At 39.6% G+C, this 18,553-nt stretch overlaps 1 protein-coding gene across 2 annotated transcripts; it reads right to left on the reverse strand.

Moving 5' to 3' along the window:
- Positions 1-1,858: 1,858 nt before the first annotated feature.
- ARL4A (ARF like GTPase 4A) lies at positions 1,859-4,209 on the reverse strand. Of its 2 annotated transcripts, none has more exons than XM_024767123.1 (2): positions 4,024-4,209; positions 1,859-2,872 (listed from the first exon to the last, which is right to left on the reverse strand). In XM_024767123.1, the coding sequence occupies exon 2, from the start codon at positions 2,784-2,786 to the stop codon at positions 2,184-2,186; it is 603 nt and encodes a 200-aa protein (XP_024622891.1). In that variant the 5' UTR covers positions 2,787-2,872; positions 4,024-4,209; the 3' UTR covers positions 1,859-2,183. The 2 variants fall into 2 exon arrangements, with proteins under 2 accessions (XP_024622891.1, XP_024622890.1); XM_024767122.1 differs by lacking the exon at positions 4,024-4,209 and adding an exon at positions 3,323-3,988.
- Between the last annotated feature and the right edge of the window lie 14,344 nt (positions 4,210-18,553).

An 18,553-nucleotide genomic window follows, 5' to 3' on the forward strand; every position in this document is an offset into this window, starting at 1 on the left:
CCTATGGTATTAACAGCTAGAATAGGTGGTGGAGAACCTGAACTTAGCAAACTGGAAAATTTTATGATGAGTTTTCTAGTTGAAAATGTGTTTTATAAATAAAAGCTAGTATAGTGTCCATGTCATTTTCTCTTTTCTTTTTGTTGTTCACTAAATATGAAACACTTAGATAATGTGGATTTGCTTATCAAATTCTTAGGCTACAAAATAAGGGTAACACATAAATTCTCAAGAGATAGTTAAAACATTACTATTTTACACAGGAGTACATAAAAAGTACAGGAAGGCTGAAAATCTAAATTGATTCACAGACTTTTCTTTCAGCAAGCTTTATTAATCCATCATGGATCTGCTCATGTTTGTATATGATTTCATACAGTGAAGGGTTAAAAAAATAAAGGTTCTCCCAGAAAACAACCTTTGGTGCCTATGTCACACGACTATAGGACTGTGTAACCCAGCTTTCAAAAGTTGTTTTTCAACTACTAATTAGTAGCTTCATCAGAAGTGGAAGTACATACATTAAAACTCATAGCCAAACACTGTTCTCCTAGTGCCTTAAGTAGTTTATTGGTAGTTATTATCCACATTTCCATGAATATAAACATTCTAAATGACTGTCACTAGTGCAGGTACATTTAACATGTGAAGGCTCCACAGGAAGCTACTTCATCTTGTGTGAACATGAACCAAGTTTCCAAAAGCTCCATTTAAAAAAAACAAAAAAACCCAAAACCAAACCCTGCTAGCAAAGTGCATTTCTTTTGGTTATCTTCAAAACAAACAGGTGTTGGCTTTAACACATAGAAATCATGTTGATTTGCTATATATGATGACAGGAAGCAAGTCTTTACCTGTAGATAAGAATTAGGTAAAGGTTTTTCCTCCTTTTAATTTAGAGGGTTTTTTTGGATTCCAAAGTAAACAGTACCAGTGAATTTTCACAAAACATAGCTTTGCTACTTTCCCCTTCATTTTCTATAATCGTAATTCTTATCTGTAGTACTGTATCATTTCTTCCTACCTTATAATCAGGACTAGACTGCCTGTATAACACTGTTCAGTTTGTAAACAAAAAATTAAAGCTCAGAGCACATAAGGACCTCTCTTACATTTTCCCTGCACAGTGCATTAGGTGTTGGTTATAAAGCTTCTGCTTCTCTCAAAACACTACAAAAATATATGAAAAACCACATCTGTGTTCAGCCAGCAAATATAATAAAACAAATATTTTACAACTGGAATACTTTAGAGACCATGTATTGTAATTACACCCTCTTGACTTTATTCATCAATTGCTTTCTTCATAAATCCATACATTTGTCAAAGCATATGCATTTACGATTAGTCTACATGCCCAAATTTACTATGTAAAAGAGTTAGGTAAATTATTTTAGGTTCTTTAACTGAAAGTGACTCTGACAACAAACTATTTCTAAAACAGCCCTAAATCCCCAAAAAGGTGTTTTAAACCTGACCGTGTAAAAAGATGCATAGCTATTTCTAGAAAGTAAAAGACTATACACCAAAACATGCTTTGTCAGAAAAACTAATCCATGCACTTGAATATGCCCCAAATACCTCTTTTTAAATTTTAAGTTAGACCAACTTAAACATCGTCTAGAATTAAGATACAGCATTACAGCATTTGATTCCAGAAAATGTCAAAATTCATTCGGCCAAACTTAAAAAGCCAAGCACTGCCTCCTTGTCCCTTACTGGTTGGACCAACGTGACCAGTATGACTGTACATATTAATCTACCTTAACATTTCCATTCATTAGCATAACATACAAAGCCTTGCATGCAATTTCTTTGCAAAGGCTTCCCCCCAAAAGATGTAAGCACAAAACACTAGGCAGACACTCTTCAAAGTTTTATTTCACTAACTTCAGGTCAAATTTCCACAGCTGTTTTCTGGTCAATTTTCTATCTTTGCTTGGCTTCCCAAAATGGTAGTACCAAAAGATTTGTGGGGTAGGCAGAAGAGGCCATTTTAAGAAGCACTGCATTTACTCATCTTCCACAAGGCAACAGAGTTGGACATCTGATTGTTCAACAAAACAAAGCTTTAACAGCATCCAGGAGGGCAGGCAGGCAAACCAGGATGTAGACACTCTTCCATTTGTCAAAATCAGACCACAGAAAACCTACTCCACACAGATCTAAAAGGTTATCACCATTCATCTTTTCTTTTTCTGCTGCCTCAACATTTTTCTTCTTTTAATTATCATATCATGTAGTTTCTCAAGTCCTTCCTTCAGTCCATCGCCTATGATTGCACAGGTGGGCTGCAAATGCCAGGGAGTTGATGAGCTCAGTTCACCCATTGCTAACAATTTCTCAATTTCTGAGAGAGACAATGAGTTCCTCAGGTCTTGTTTGTTAGCAACTATTAGCACAGGGACTCCTTGATTTTCTGATATCCTAGTTATTTTATGAAGTTCAGTTTTGGCTTCTTCCATCCTTTCAACATCAACAGAGTCCACAACAAACACAATGCCATCTGTGCACCTGGTATATGACTTCCACAGTGGCCTTAATTTCTCCTGACCACCTACATCCCAGAAGTGAAAAGTGACTGTTTTAGAATTTCCCAAGGTTACCTTAATTTTTTCCGTGTTAAATCCTTTGGTAGGTACGGTATTTACAAATTCATTGAACTGCAGCCTGTATAACACAGTTGTCTTTCCAGCAGAGTCCAAACCCAGAATGACAATGTGGAAGGACTGAAACGAAGGCAGGCTGGACAGGATAGAAGTCTGGTCTGACAGTCCATTCCCCATTTCCAGCTGCAAGGAAGTGTTCCAAATTGAAAGGCTTTCTTCTTACCGCGTGAGAACTTCTCTTCCTAGGGGATCCAGCTACCAGACTGAAGGGGAAAATGAGTAAGTTATTCTTGTGAAATAATGTGCTACAACTGCTTTTCTCTCTTCCTGCTAAACTAAGCAACACGAGGAACTTGATAAATAAAACTTGCTTCAGTAAACAAACCAAGTGAGATAAGAAACATACGCGATCCAAGGTAAACGACAGAATAATCATTGCCGTTGAAATTCTTTAACATTCACTGAAATTGTAGTAATATGTATTTTTCTCTACCCCCCTGGGTCCCCAGACCTTTAAGACCTCATACCGGAGACAACCTAGTCACCAGCAATTCGTCCAAGTCGCAGTAACCACAGAAGTGCCTTTTTTGGCAGAAAATTTGTAACACATAATCTGATCTTCAGGATCTAATTGTACACGCTTAACAGCATACCCAAGGTCACTATTAGCCTCCGCGCGCCAACCGCCCCACCCCAAAATACAATGCTCTCACCTCCCGAATTGGAGCCTGGATCCAAACGAGAAAGCATTGGCAGGCTTTTCTACGAGGGGGCAGAGAAGCACCCCACCGCCGCTCAGCTTAGCTCTCCACGCAGCTCCGGCGGTTGCCTCACTAGAAACTGTGGCTCCAGACTACGACCACGCCCACTCCACACGGCCCACCCCTGAGCCCAAATCCCATTGGTCACCTGCGTCAGCGCGTCCATACCACACGCGCCCCCGCGCCCTAATTGGTGAGTGTAACTGCCGCTCCCAGCACGGCGGAGCCGGGCTCTCCCTCGGTCCACACGCACCACCTGTTGCCCTCAAGTTAGAAAAGAGGGCGCCTGCGGAGGGAGCCGAGCGACCCCTGCAGGGGAAGGGGAGCCTCGGCCGGTCGGTCTGGTCCCCGCCAGCCGGCTCGCTCCTCCCGCCCGGGCGCACCTGCAGCGCGGCCCACGGATGCCATGCAGAGGTTCTCACATCCGGGGCCCGCGGTCACCGCCGGCGCCTTAACCCTTTGTCCGCTGGCCGGAGGGTGCTCCCTGCGGCGGCGCCGGCCCACAGGAGTGAATGATCCGACCTGCGGCAGCCGCCGGAACAGGCCCGCTGTCCTTGCAGCACGATCCCCTCACCTCGCCGCTCCGCACCCGGCCGGCTCTTCTCCCCGGGCAGGGCGTGGTCACACCAGCTGCCCGCCCCGCTGCGGCTCACCTGACTAACGTCCTTCCCTGGTCCGGACCCAAACGTGGCTCACTGCCGCTCGGGAGCGCGTTGATACCAGCGGGAGGGCGCCAGCGAGGCCTGGGCGGTGGCAGGGGACGAGACACCTCTTCCAAGGGTCTGGCCGGGCGCCGGGCTCGGGGCTGCCCTAACGGTGCTCGGCCGACCGCTACCGGCGCCTGCCACGGCCCCGCCCCCTTCCGCGCTAGCCGGCCAGTCGGGGGCTTGCGGGAGCCGGGTCTCCTAGCAACGCCAAAACAAGGTCACGTTCGAACAGGCCTAGCGCTGACTGGCTGCGGGCCAGTCGGGAGGGGCTTCCGGTCTCATCCCCGAGAGCCGCTGCTGTCTCAGACGCTTTCTGCAGCCGGCCGCGAGCTTCGGGCGGACGACACCCGGGTCCCACCCTGCACCGCCTATCCTCAGGGCACTGTATGGCGTCCTCAGGGCACCGTATGGCGTCCTCAGGGCGGTGGCCGATGACGTCGGGTCAGGGATTTCAGAGGACACCAGACAGGCGGGCCCCGTATATAACGGGGTGACTTGGACGTGCCTCAGTAGCTGCCCAGACAGTCCTGGGCCAGCTTGGTGTCTGTAACACACACTCCTTTTGCCAAGCAAATAAATGCTCTCTGCCACGTGATGCTACCAACATCTCCGTGAGGTGGCGACAGGTAGAAATATGCCGGGTTTTACAGATGAGGAAATCCACTGGCTGTTTCTAATAATCCAAGGAAAATTAGTGGTGGTCCTGGAACTTAAGTCTGCTAGTTACTAAATGCATAATGCTTTCCATTGGATAATTCTGACTCTTATTGCAGCTGTGTGCTTGACCCATAGATGTGCAAATCTTTACTGAACACTTAATAGGCAGTAGACACAATTCTATATGCCGGGGATAGACTGGCGCTCGTGGAATATTGGAGTCTCGTGAGAGAAAATGGAAGTAACCAAATTCCCACAAGAATAAATGTAATTACAAAATAGGATCATTGATAATTTAAGAGTACTTATGACAACAAATAAGGAGGAGTACTGACTTAAAGTTCTGGGAAATAGTTAATGAACAAACATCTTTTGGGTGGAGACTGAAAGATATCGGAAGACTTTTTATGGTGCACTTTTCAAAAAATTTTCACGTTTTAGATATGGACTGAAATTTCCTCAAGAAATTTCCTGATTTTTCTCAAGACCATTATTGCTATATTTATCTCCATTAAGACTAGCATAGGAACAGTACTTGTCACACTAGACTTTAAAAAATAACTGGCGTAAAACCTAAAGACTAATAAGCACAATGCATGTTTTCAAAATAGCAACACTAATTTTGGAAATAAAGCTAGAATTCTCAAACGGCATATTCTATCAAGTTATTTATCTAGTATAAGCTAAGGCTTGCCTTATTAGTTATAATTGTGGAATCTCGTGAGCCATTTACAATAATTAGCAAGCGAGTGATAAAGGGCTAGTCTCCTTTTCTTGGAAATTTAAAGATATTCTTTATTAAGCTGGAGAAAAACTTGTGAATTCTCATTAAAAATAGAAATAAGAGCAAGATTCAATGACAGCTTTCTTTTTATAGTAGCTTTGAAATCAAGCAGGCCATATTAGTTGCATATTCCCATATTAGTTGCAGGGATGCATTACTGCACACACTTCGCTGAACAAAAAAGGATGAGATAGGAAAATATTGAGAGCTTACAGCCTTGCAGAATCACCTATACCAAATTGTACTTTAATGTTTTATACTAGGCTTATAACTAGAACCTGCTTGGTTAACTACAGCCTGTGGGTCAAATTCAAGAGATAAGAATGGTTTTTACATGTTTAAAGGGCTGCAACAGAAAAGACAAGACAAGACTGCAATAGAGACCATCTGGGGCCTTGAAAAACCTAAAATATTTGCTCTCAGGCTCTTTATGGGAGAATGATACTTGCTTTATGAGCAGTAACAACCATATGAAAAGGCAGCAAATGATAGAAAAAGTGATGAAATTCATGGAATACATTGTCTACTTTGTCTCACAGTCTTTCTATAGAAGGCCCATTCAAATATTTTATTTAGATGCTATGCCAGGAAAATGCTCCCTTTAGGCTATAGCTCATAAACTGTGTGCTGAGGTGCTCTGGGGTACCTCAGGGAAATCATAGGGCATGGGATATTTTAACTTTTTGAGGGGAACACAGTGACATCTGTTGGACTCTGTTAACAACTACAACTATTAAGTTGTCTGGATCTATCTACTTAATAAACAGAACTTTGGGGTATTTCTTTTGGCTTGAGGCACCATGAAAAAATTATGGAGACACTAAGAGCTCTGCCTTTAGTTATGGTTTTCCAAACTTGGCTAAAAATGAGAATCACCTCGTAGTGCTTGTAAAATACAAATTCCTGGTCCCTATTACAGACCTGCCAAATCAGAATCATCAGGAGAAGGGCTAGTGATCTGCATTTTCAACAAGTATCCTGGTTAATTAATGATTAGACATTTTGAAGAAATATTAATCTTAAAGAAATTTTATTATTAGAAAGGAAAAGTAAGCTTTCTCCTTGCAAATAACAAAATTGAGTAATTTACCTTGTTTCTCCTTTATGAATACCAGGACCCAGATCAAATCTGATGCCTGAGGCATTTTCTCCTCCATAATCTGATTTTCTACCATATACTTAAGCTAAGCATCCACATACTGCAACTAATGTCCTTCCTGACCTTTGCCACTCCTTATTTTTATATATTGCTGCTTCTTCTAGAATTTCTCACTTTATTTGTTTCAGTACATATTTATTAGAGTTTCCCAAATTTGAAAGTCTGGGTAAACAGAAGGCATGCTTTCTGGCGGAAGGAATTAGTTCAGTGGAGGTGCTAGACACACAAGCACATAATTGCTATGATATCCAGCAGGACTTATGAGTAGTAAAATAGAAGTTATTATCAAGTCCTATGCTTGCATAAACTTTATCTGACAGAATAGCTTAACAGAAAATCATAATTTTAAACTGAATATTCAAAGAACTCAATATTAGACAAGGGGTAGGGGAACAGAATCGCAGGTAGAAGTAACACTACGCAGAGCATGGAGACATTAAGTTTATGATATGTTCAAACCCATCCAAAAAGAGGAGATGATAATTTCTCATGGGAAAAAAATAATGTGCTAGGGGCACTTTAATGGATAGGCCTTCCAGACAGAAAATCAATGAGGAAACAGCATTTAAACAACACTATAGACCCGATGACTCTAACAGACATATATACAACACATTTCAACAGCAGCAGAATACACATTCTTCTCAGATCCACATGGAACATTACCCAGGGTAGATGATGTGCTAAGCCACGAAACAAGTCTCGACAAAGTCAAGAAGAATGAATTCGTATCAAGTATCTTTTCTGACCACAATGGTAAGAAATTAGAAAGCAGTAACAGAAGAAAAACTGGAAAATTCACAAATACGTGGAAATTAAACAACACAGTCCTGAACAACCAATGGATCGAAGAAGAAATCAACAGGGAAATCAGAAAAAATCTTGAAACAAATGAAAATGGAAACACAACAAAACAAAACTTATGAGATGCAGCAAAAGCAGTTCTAAGAGGTCATTTATAGCTATAAATGCCTACATTAAGATAAAAGATTACATTACATTTCAAAGAACTGGAAAAAGAAGGATAAACCAAGCCCAAAGTTATCAGACAAAGGAAATGATAAAGATTAGAGCTGAAGTAAGTGAAATAGAGAATAGAAAATTAATAGAAAGATCAACAAAACTTAGGGTTGGTGTTTTTAAGAAGATAAATTGGCAAAACTTTAGCTAGACTAACCAAGAAAAAAGAGGATTCAAATAAATAAAATTATAAGTGAAAGAAGGGACCCTGCAATGTATACCACAGAAATACAAAGGTTCGCAAGAAAATACTATGAATAATTATACGCCAACAAACTGTACAACCTAAAAGAAATGGATAGATTCCTAGAAACATACGACCTACCAAGACTGAACCATGAAGAAACAGAAAATCAGGATAGACCAATAATGTGTAAGAAGACTGAATCAAAGAACTCCCAACAAAGAAAAGCCCAGGACCAGATGGTTTCACTGGTGAATTCTACCAAACATTTAAAGAAGAATTAACACCAATCCTTCCCAAACTCTTCCAAAAATTGAAGAGGGAAGGCACACTCCCAAACTCATTTCATGAGGCCATCATTACCCTGATACCAAAGCCACAAAAGGACACTACAAGAAAAGAAAACTACAGGCCAATATCCCTCATGAATATAGATGCAAAGATTCTCAATAAAATACTAGGAAACCAAATTCAACAGCATATTTTAAAAATCATATAACATGATCAAGTGGGAGTTATTCCTGGGATGCAAGAATGGTTCAACATAAGCAAATCAATAAATGTGATATACCATATTAATACAATGAAGAATTATACATACACACACAGACACACACACAATGGAATATTATTCAGCCTTAAAAAATAAGGAAATTCTGCCATTTGCAACAGCATGGATAAACCAGGAGGTCATTATGCTAAGTGAAATAAGTTAGAGAAAGAAAATACTGTATGCTATCAATTATATGTAAATCTTAGAAAGTTGAATTCACAGAAACAGAGTAGAATGGTCGTTGCCAAGTGCTGGGGGGCAGGGAGGTGAAACGGGGAGCTGTTGGTCAAAGGATACAAATTCCAATTTTAAGACAAGTTCTGAGGATCTCATGTACAGCATGGTGACTATAGTTACCAATACTGCATTGAAAGTTGCTAAGAGACTAGATCTTGATTATTCTCAACACACACAAAAATGGTAACTGAATGATGGATGTTTTAACTAATCTTATTGTAGTAATCATTTCACAATATAAACATATATCAAATCATCATGTTGTACACCTTAAACTCACACAACATCATATGTCAATTATAACCCAATAAAGCTGGAAATAAAAAGATATGCCTAGGAAAAAAGACATTTTCCTGTGCCCCAAATAATAGCAGAAAAACAGATGCATTTTATGTTTCTGAAGTGTATCAGTACCATTCATACTCATGGTAATTTATTCATGCTTCATAATCGTATAGTCAGAAAGTTTTTTTGAGCTAGACTCAATTTTCAATTGCCTCTTGAACTCTGCCAAATACCCAGCATGTTCAAAACTTAATTAACACTTCATTATCATTCCTATTGAAACATGGCCCACCTCTTTTAGTCCTTTATTTTTGGTTTATGGTAATTTATTTAATAACCCCAAGTAGTGAATTGGGAGATTGGGATTGACATATATACACTAATATGTATAAAATATATAACTAATGAGAACATGCCGTATAAAAAATAAATAAATTTAAATAAGTAAGTAAATAAATAAAAGCTTTATCTCCTCCAGAAAAAAAAAAAAAGAACCCCAAGTAAAAATCTCAGACCTGTTGTAAAAATTCTCCTATGCCTCACTTATGATTAGCCACCAATGTCTCTTTAATCCATTTCTTTCTTTACATTCCCACTTCCACTGCTTACATCTGGTTCTCATGATGTGTCTCCTAAATGGGTTAATTCACCTCCTAACTGATTTTTCAGTTAATAGGCAGAGGCACTGGGATTTGTTTCCTATGTCTGGCACCAGAGTCTGTTCTCCTTTCAATTACATTCAAGGGAGTCCACATTTAGGTTAATTCACTTTGATCCACTGTAGCATAAACCCAGGGTATAATTTTGATAAGACTTTAAAAAGAAAAAGATGTCAGAAGGGAAGTACAACCCAAAATTCACTTGGAATGAATGCCTAGATAAGAATTCACCTGGCCACAGGTCCAAAACCCTCCTCATTAACATTTTATGGTCAGCTTCAAGGTCTAACTCCACCAGGACAGACTGTCCCTTCCTCCAAGAGGACCTCCATGGGTCTCTGGACACCTATTTCAGGCCCAACTGCAAAGAGGCCCAGGGGTAGAAAGATGTCATGCCATGCCACATATAAGGCCTACTTTCTATGGCTCTACTTCCTGACCTTGAACCTGCCTCTTCTGGGATGAATGACAGTAAGAATGTCCAGTCCAACAAGACCCCAATAAGGCCATCACATCAGAATATATGAGTCCTGATTCTTCTCAGTTTTAAGTAACACTCTGTGTTATATTTGATTTCAACAGTCTAGTTCTGTTCAGTCCTTTTTAGATTTCTGCCATGTGTCCTGAACATCTTAAACCTCTCTGTCACAGGTTTCACGCCCTCTCGCTGGAGTGCTCCAAGGCTCAGTCCTTCAGTCTTTCTTCTTAGGTAATTTGATCCAGTACCAAGGCTTTAAACAGCTTCTATGCTCTCAAATTTGTCTCTGACCTGGACCTCTTCTCTGAACTCCACAACTGAGATGAATATAAGCACCTCAAACAGCCTTTAAACCTGCTCCGCAGACTCAACATTTCTCATCGTACCCAGTGGCAACCCAGTTTACCTACTTGATGAGAGCAAGAACCCAGGAGTCATCCTCATTACATCTAATCCACCAGCAAGCCCTGCAGACACGTATATCCACCACGCTTCTCATCACCCCACTGCTGTCCCTCTATTTCATGTCTATTGTTTCCCTGGTCTTCTCATATAGTTTTTCTACTTCTGGGAGAAAGCTTTCCCCCCAGGCTCAAATATCATCTCCCAAGAAAGGCCTCCCCTAAATACTTTATCTGAAGTATCTACCCTGCCCACCATCACTCTCTTTTCCTTATTCTGCTTTATCTCTTCTGCCTAGCACTTGTCTCTATGTGGCAAAATTTGTACTTGTTTACTGTGTGCCCTCATTAACTGTCCTTCTTCTTTTCCACTGTAAGTTCTGGGAGGCAAGGATAATGTCAGTCTTACATACCACTGTATCCTCAGTGTCTACTGCAGTGTCTGGCACATAGTAGGAACTCAGTGAATTTATCAAATGAATATTTAATATCCTAAGAACTGCCCAAACAGAAACGCACAGATCCCCACAAAAACAAATAATAATTTCAAGGCACAATTCCATACAGAGAAAAACAGAACAAATGACTTGTACCTATTTATTCTTAAATAGCCAACAGATCCTAGATAAACAACTTTGAATGTACCATTGTTAATAAAATAGAATGCTTAGCTTCTCAGTGTAAAATATCTGCATTAACAGTCATCTCAGTATTTTTAACACTAATCATCAGGTACTTGCTGTGTTTTTATAACTAATGAACCTATTCAGGCGGTTTTCTCATTCCCAAGAGCAGAAGGACCCCAGGGAGTGTTCAGATCTTTACACCTTTTGAGGCAGAAACTAATTATAATTTGAGAGTAAGTATTTTCCTCTACCTTCAAATCATTCATGTTTTGAATATTTTAGTTCAAGTTTCAGCCAGGTTTTTCTTTTTTAAGCATTTCCATATTTTTTGTTTGTTTTCACCCAATATTTGCTTCTTTGTTTTTTTTTTTTGTTTTTTTGTTTTTTTTTGCGGTACGCGGGCCTCTCACTGTTGTGGCCTCTCCCGTTGCGGAGCACAGGCTCCGGACGTGCAGGCTCAGCGGCCATGGCTCATGGGCCCAGCCTCCCCGCGGCATGTGGGATCTTCCCGGACCGGGGCACGAACCCATGTCCCCTGCATCGGCAGGCGGACTCTCAACCACTGCGCCACCAGGGAAGCCCCATGCTTCTTTGTTTTATTAGTGGTGGTCATCCTGTGGTGGGTGCAGGGTAGGGGGACAGTTATCAGAATGTACATGGTTAACATGATCACACTGTTCCCTTTGGATAAGAAATGAAAACCATTATCTTCATGAGTCAGGGAGAAGCAGAAATTCCCCCTTTTCAATTAAGTATATCCTGGTACTTTTAACATCAAGGGTTCATATGAGCCTGGTATAAAATATGTAACAATCACTTTTGAAATGACTGGTTAGAACTATCATATATAATTGCAAATCCTCCCTCCTTTTGTCGAACACAGAATGAAGGGATTGGATAATTAATTTCAAATTCTCTAATCTAAAATGAACATCTGTAAACTTAGTGTGGAAAAATTCGTTTTTACTCAAAATAGAATTGATATCATAACATTTTAAGATGTTTTAATTAAGGTAAAACATTTTAATATCTAATGAGATGGTACATGGTAAAATATTGCCTCAAATATTCCCACATTATTAAAGAATTTCTAACAATTTAAAGTATCTTTAAATGAGCTTTATGGATAAATATAAAACAAACAATAGACTAGTTCTCATTACAAAAAGTTACCTACTAAATAATTATATTAGGACAATTTAGAAAGACTATAGTCTATAAACTAGTGAAAATAATGGGAAGAAAAAGTTTTGTCACATTTCTCTTAAACCTATTTTATTTGTTTGTTTATGCACGTACTTAAAAACATATTTCACAAACGTTTGATAGAGCAGCAAGCTAGTACCGGAATAGATACTTAGAAAACTACAACTTGCTTTTTGCCCTAATGAGTGTGTGCGTGTGTGAGAGAGAGAGAGTGTGTGTGTGTGTGTGTGTGTAATGGTGTTGCAGTTGACCAGGTGTGGCAGGTGATGATCTGGAAGAAAGACAAAGGATAAATAATTCAGTTTACTAATCCTGAAGAAGGAGTAACTAATTTATGATGGTAAACAATATAATAAACCACCTTTACATTTAACATTTAAGGGCAGCTTGGACTCTGGTTTATTTTAAAATGAGAAGTCAGGTAGAATCTTTGCTTCCATTCAATGAGTTCTCATGTACTGATAAAAAAAAAGCATGCTTTACTGGAAACTTTGTTCTTGATGAATGATAAGAAAAGATTATTTAAGAGAAAGATGACAAAGTATGCCACGTGTTTGAATATCAACATATTGCTCACTCTATCGCTATAAACAATATATTTTGGTTGCCTATGGAGAACATTACAGAACTTAAATGAGCTTTCTATTTTGATGCAGAAGTCCTAATTAAAGTCTAACAAGTAAACCATTAATACAAAGAGTCCTTTATACCTTATTTGATTTTAAATTTCTAATCCTTATTTTATTTTATGTTTTAGTTCACATTAAGGAAATCTTTGATCACATCTGAGATGATTATTGAATACTTCAATGCTATCACATGTATGACATCAGTTTTTTTACTTTAAGTAAAACAATGTTCAAGTTTCTGGGCATAGAAAGTGATCCCTTAAAAATATAAGTGATGGTTGATTAAATGATGTGTACAAAATACCATGTTTTTTATAAATTTATTTATTTATTTTTGGCTGAGTTGGGTCTTTGATGCTGCGCAAGGGCTTTCTCTAGTTGCGGCGAGCGGGGGCTACTCTTCATTGCAGTGTGCAGGCTTCTCATTGCGGTGGCTTCTCTTGATGCGGAGCACAGGCTCTAGGCTCACAGGCTTCAGTAGTTGTCACTTGCGGGCTCTAGAGCGCAGGCTCAGTAGTTGTGGTGCTCAGACTTAGCTGCTCCACGGCATGTGGAATCTTCCCGGACCAGGGCTCCAACCCGTGTCCTCTGCATTGACAGGCGGATTCTTAACCACTGCACCACCAGGGAAGCCCACCATGGTTATTTTTTAAGAGGGTATTTTAATAGTAAGTGAATATAAAATGACTGCTAAAGCAACTTATCTTCAACAAACTTAGCCTAGTAAAGTTAAGATAACAATACTCCAGCGTAGGAAGATATAAGGGCAGGGGTACATGTAATGCTGTGGAAATGTCTGATCACATGGGTTTATTTTCAATCAGGAAGAGCAGGCACACATCATGGAAAAGGTGATGTTGAAGCTGGACACAGAAAGAAAGCTTTGAGTGTGCTGGCGGAAGGCAGGCGAACAGGAGCCCAGAGAGGGAGCTCGTTCCAGGAAGAAAAAGGGAACAGCATAAGCAAAGGCACAGAAGGAGAGAATCGGGATGTGTTCCAAGGAAACAGCAAGTAATTTATGAACTAGTAAAAACATAGGGTTGTGTGACATGAGGCAAATTCAGAAAGAAAATCGACCCTTATATTGGAGTATCTTGTATATCTTAGTAAGGAACTTGGACTTCAGCCATTGATGAGTCCTGAATGTTACCTCCCATCCCAGTTAACTCCAAAATCTACGTTCTGTACTTAGTAGAGTGTCTGGCCCAGAGCAAAGACTCCTTAAAAGTAGGTGACAGTATTCTATTTCTTGACCAGAGTATTGGTTACATAGATGTGTTTAATCTCTTATAAGTTATTAAGCCGCACATTTATGATTTTGTGTACTTTTATGCTTTTTTAATGTATGCATTTAACGCTTTTTTTAAAAAAAGAATTTATAAAAAAGTTTAAGTTGCTGTAAAAGAATAATAGTGGATTGGGGCTGAACTAACTTTTGGAAGCAGTGGTTACTAGCCAAAACTTCCTTACCATGTAAGAAGTCACTGCTGACCTCCCAGAGAGTAGCTTCAGTAGAGGCAGAAAGAAAATTATTCAATTAAGCATTAATAAAACAAGTCTAGGTATTATTAAAGGAATAAACAGATTAAATTTTGGTATAAAGAAAAAAGAATCCCTATAAATCCCCCTCCTCTCATGAGAAAGTGAAATTAATACTTCAGCAAAACGCACCACGTTTGCACTATAGATTTGCATGCCCCTAAAACACTCCCAGAATACTCCAATTTGTAGACCTTTGATTAGTGTTTTTGGCTTGCTTTCTAACCTCACCTGCCACACTTCTCTCATTGCCACTCCCCCACCCTTGTTCCTGTGCTCCATCTACATGGCACTACTTCTCCAAGTATTCTGTAGCATATTGTCGATGAAAAAATTAATCAGTTGACCTAAGAAAGAAATGGAAAATTTTATTCGAGCCAAATTAAGGGTTATAACCCAGGAACAGCCTCTCAGAAAGCTTTGAGAACTGTTCCACCTGTTTGAGGTCAAAGCACAAAGTTTTTGAGACAGACGGCTGGCTGTACATTGAATGACATATTATTGACAGTTTATACAATCTAGCAAGTAGTGGGTCATGGGTCATCATGGCCCCTTGTAAGATTAAAAAGGAATGTTATCTTTTAAGGAGTTGTCTGGTTGGCGCCAGGAGAATGTTGCTCTTTATGGTTGAGCAGGTATTTCTGCCGACGGGGAGGTTGGGTTGATGCATAATGCAGATACACAAGGCACAGGAGAGGGAAGAGAGGGGGGCCACAGGGCAGAGAGTTTTTATGTTTAAACTTTTCTTGTCTTGCCATAAAATACGAATTTTATTTCACAGTGTCATGCTATTTCATGACTCTGCACTTTTTATATGATGCCCGTATGTCCCATATCCACCCCTGCACTGACTCTTGTCCCCTTGGAGATCTGTTTATCACTCAGTATAAAGTTCCAAAACCTGAACCTTGGCGAGGCTTCTCTAACTTTCCCAAATAGAATAAGTCACTCTTTTCCCTTGTGCCATTTCTAGTTCATGTACCTACCACTACTTAAGTACTGATCACTTTGAAATTCTTTGTTTTCACGTGTTATTCTCCTGCTAGACTCTGTGACCCCAATATCTAGCACATTGCTGGTACAGAATTTACCATAGCAAGCTACCTTATTAGGTTGATTATTTTTTTAATCCAGACACAGCTGCCATTTACAACTTGCAGGATGCCTTTCTGACTGGGGGTGAGTGTAAATCTCCTTGAGGTACATCTTTGGTTGGAAAGAGGCACTTTAAATGCCCCTTTTCATTAAATAAATGTAAGGCAATTAGGTAAAGACTGACTGGGGAACAAGACAGAATAGGACCCTTTTTTATACATAGTAAATAGTACTGCCACTCCAGATGGAACTGTCATTTGGGGAAAGACAAAATTTTGTCTAGAGCCAAGGAACATCCTGGATGGAAAAGAAATAAAGTACATGTAACTTATTGCATCTTTCCATTTAGATTGAGATGGGCTCAACCAAGGTCTAGGGCAGGAATGGGCCAGAAGTGGGAACTTCTGTAAGAAAAGTGGGGGGATGGGTCTGCACTGTGACCCAGATTCAATACTAAGATGTAGATACAAGGAAAGCCTTGTTCTGGTGCACACTGTAGGTGAATCCAAAAGCACCCCACATCCTTTCTTTGTAACATGCTGGACTTACTCCAGATACAGGTGCATTCTTTCATGTCGTAACTATTGCAACCTCTGTGGAGATCTTGGTCGATAATCACATTAGCATAGTAGGTCCTGTTTGGAACAGCAAGCCTGAAGACCAAAATGGCAGTGACTGAAAATCAGAGGCACTAGAAGATTGGCCATATTATCCTGGACTCTATCATTACAAAGTATTTAGAGGTAGGATTGGCTCTTTAAGTTCCCATGGTTATGGGATCATTCAGGGAAAGAGGACAGGACCCAAGGGAAAGGTGTGGGTATTCCTGCTAACCTAATATTTGATCCTGAGGTGGCTGTATTTTGAAAAATAAGATTTGTGGCTTTACTTGTTCCCCAAGCAGGTCATATCAGTCACAGAATAAACAGTCATCAAAGATTTTTTTCATTTAAAGACTGCCAACCTCAGATCTGTGCTTTAGGAAGATTACTCTGGTCAAAAAACGGGTAAGAATACAGAGAGGAACACTAGTTGGGAGCCTTGGTAAGACTCCTGATTAGAGCTTAATGACAGAAAAAATGGATTGAGGGGGAAACAGGAGTTAAGTAATCTGGAGAGAAAATTGACAGGTCCTAGAAATTGATTAGATAAATGAGATAAAGTAGGTGTCATATGGCTCTTATGTATTTAGCTAGGATAACTAGAAAAATGTTGGAACAGTTAACAGAAAGTAGAAAGCACACACAAAAAAATTAGAGGGCACAAAAAAATTAGGAAGCACAAAAGGTGAAACTGGAGTGGTAGAGAAGAAAATGAGTCTGAAATAAGTATGCAGGTTTGAAGAGGTGGTGACATAGGTGTACATATACAGAGTGGTCCAGCCCAGTGGTTTTCAAAAGTTATCAAAATCACCTGGTGAGGTATGTCTGTCTGTTTATTGCAGAGATTTCTGTTAGTTGGAATTTTTAGATTACAGTTAGATATATCATGATTGTTTAAGCAGGCTACACGTTTTGATTTACTCACAAAGCTGCAAGCTACTGTTGGTTATAACGCTATCATGAAGCAGAAAGTAGCAGGAAAATAATGATTGCAAACCAGCAGCAGGCATTAAAATAAAGCCTGTTTTCTTGGGCAACAGCTGCTCTGTGTAGCTTTGTGTTTCCTATGTCAACAATTTTTTTAAGTACTTAGTTGTATATAAGAATGCCAGGGCTAAAAGGAGTTCTGGCAGGGTGGGTGGGTACAATACCAAGCAAGTCTATATGCAATCAAATCTGGATTTGCTTGATTTTGTATCTATTTTATAGCCATACTCTTATTGTCATTAAAAAAAGGTGCAGGAAAACTTACTTTTCTATATGACTAAAACTTTTTAGCTTCAAACTTTCTTATTTTTCATTGAAGTATTTCTTTTATTAGCATACTTCATGATAATGCATGGCCTCTTAGAAATACAACTTTAATTACAGTCAAAAGATTTTATAGTTTTCCCACCCAGACCTACTGAGTCAGATTACCTAGGGGGTAAGGTCTTTAAAAACTTCTGGAATGAGAAATAGCTGGAAATCATCGAAGTTAAGGACAGAAGTCAGTGCAGGATAAATTCCCACCGTTTCTGGCACACATGCAGGGTAGGTGTGATTATTAGACAACGGGGGAGGATGGAAGTTTGGAGGCAAGCCTGTGTTTTTACATGCATAGCAATTTAAAAAATTATATTACTTTATATAATTCTTCAGTTGTCAGGAAGAGATGTTGCCAAAAGAGATGGGGGTCAGAAGAAAAGGTGTGTTTGCTCTGGCAGGGGAGACTGAGTCTCTGTTATACAATCCAGGTCAGTATGTATGAATATTGTGATCTCTGTGTACAGAACCAAAAGAGGGCTTGGAAGAAGGCTGAGGGGGAATTTGCTACTATCCAGCTACATTTAATCAGTACTATTAAGTACTGATATGAGTGAGGGTCTTCCTTTCACTAGAAGGGAATCTAGGTCACCCCAGGCCCCGAAGGCTGTGCTATGAAAGTACAACAAGCTTACAGGGAAGATCTGAGATAGAAGTGGGAAGGGCACCCTCTGTAGATGGAACAAGATCAAAGGAAGACTCAAATGCAACCTTAGTTCTCATAAATTCTACAACTAGTCCCATACCTGGCAACTGACAGGCATTTAGAAAATATTTGTAGAATGAAAAAAATGAGCAAATTAAGTGTGCCTTAGAGTCTTTGTACCTCATTTCCTCCTTGGGGTGTTTTTTGGGCACTTCATTCAGTGAAATACCTTGAGATGACTATAGATATATGTGTGTGTGTCTGTGTGTGTGTGTTTGTTAAAATCTGACCTTAACAACTGATGCTAAACTATCAGTATCAAAAGACCAATTTATCTGAGAGTAAAATTAAAATTATTTCTAAGCATTGTTTATCCATATATATGTAAATGGTAAACATATCTGGAAAATA

The sequence above is a fragment of the Neophocaena asiaeorientalis genome, unplaced genomic scaffold (assembly GCF_003031525.2).
Source record: "Neophocaena asiaeorientalis asiaeorientalis breed wild unplaced genomic scaffold, Neophocaena_asiaeorientalis_V1.1 scaffold70, whole genome shotgun sequence".
NCBI classification, from domain to species: domain Eukaryota; kingdom Metazoa; phylum Chordata; class Mammalia; order Artiodactyla; family Phocoenidae; genus Neophocaena; species Neophocaena asiaeorientalis.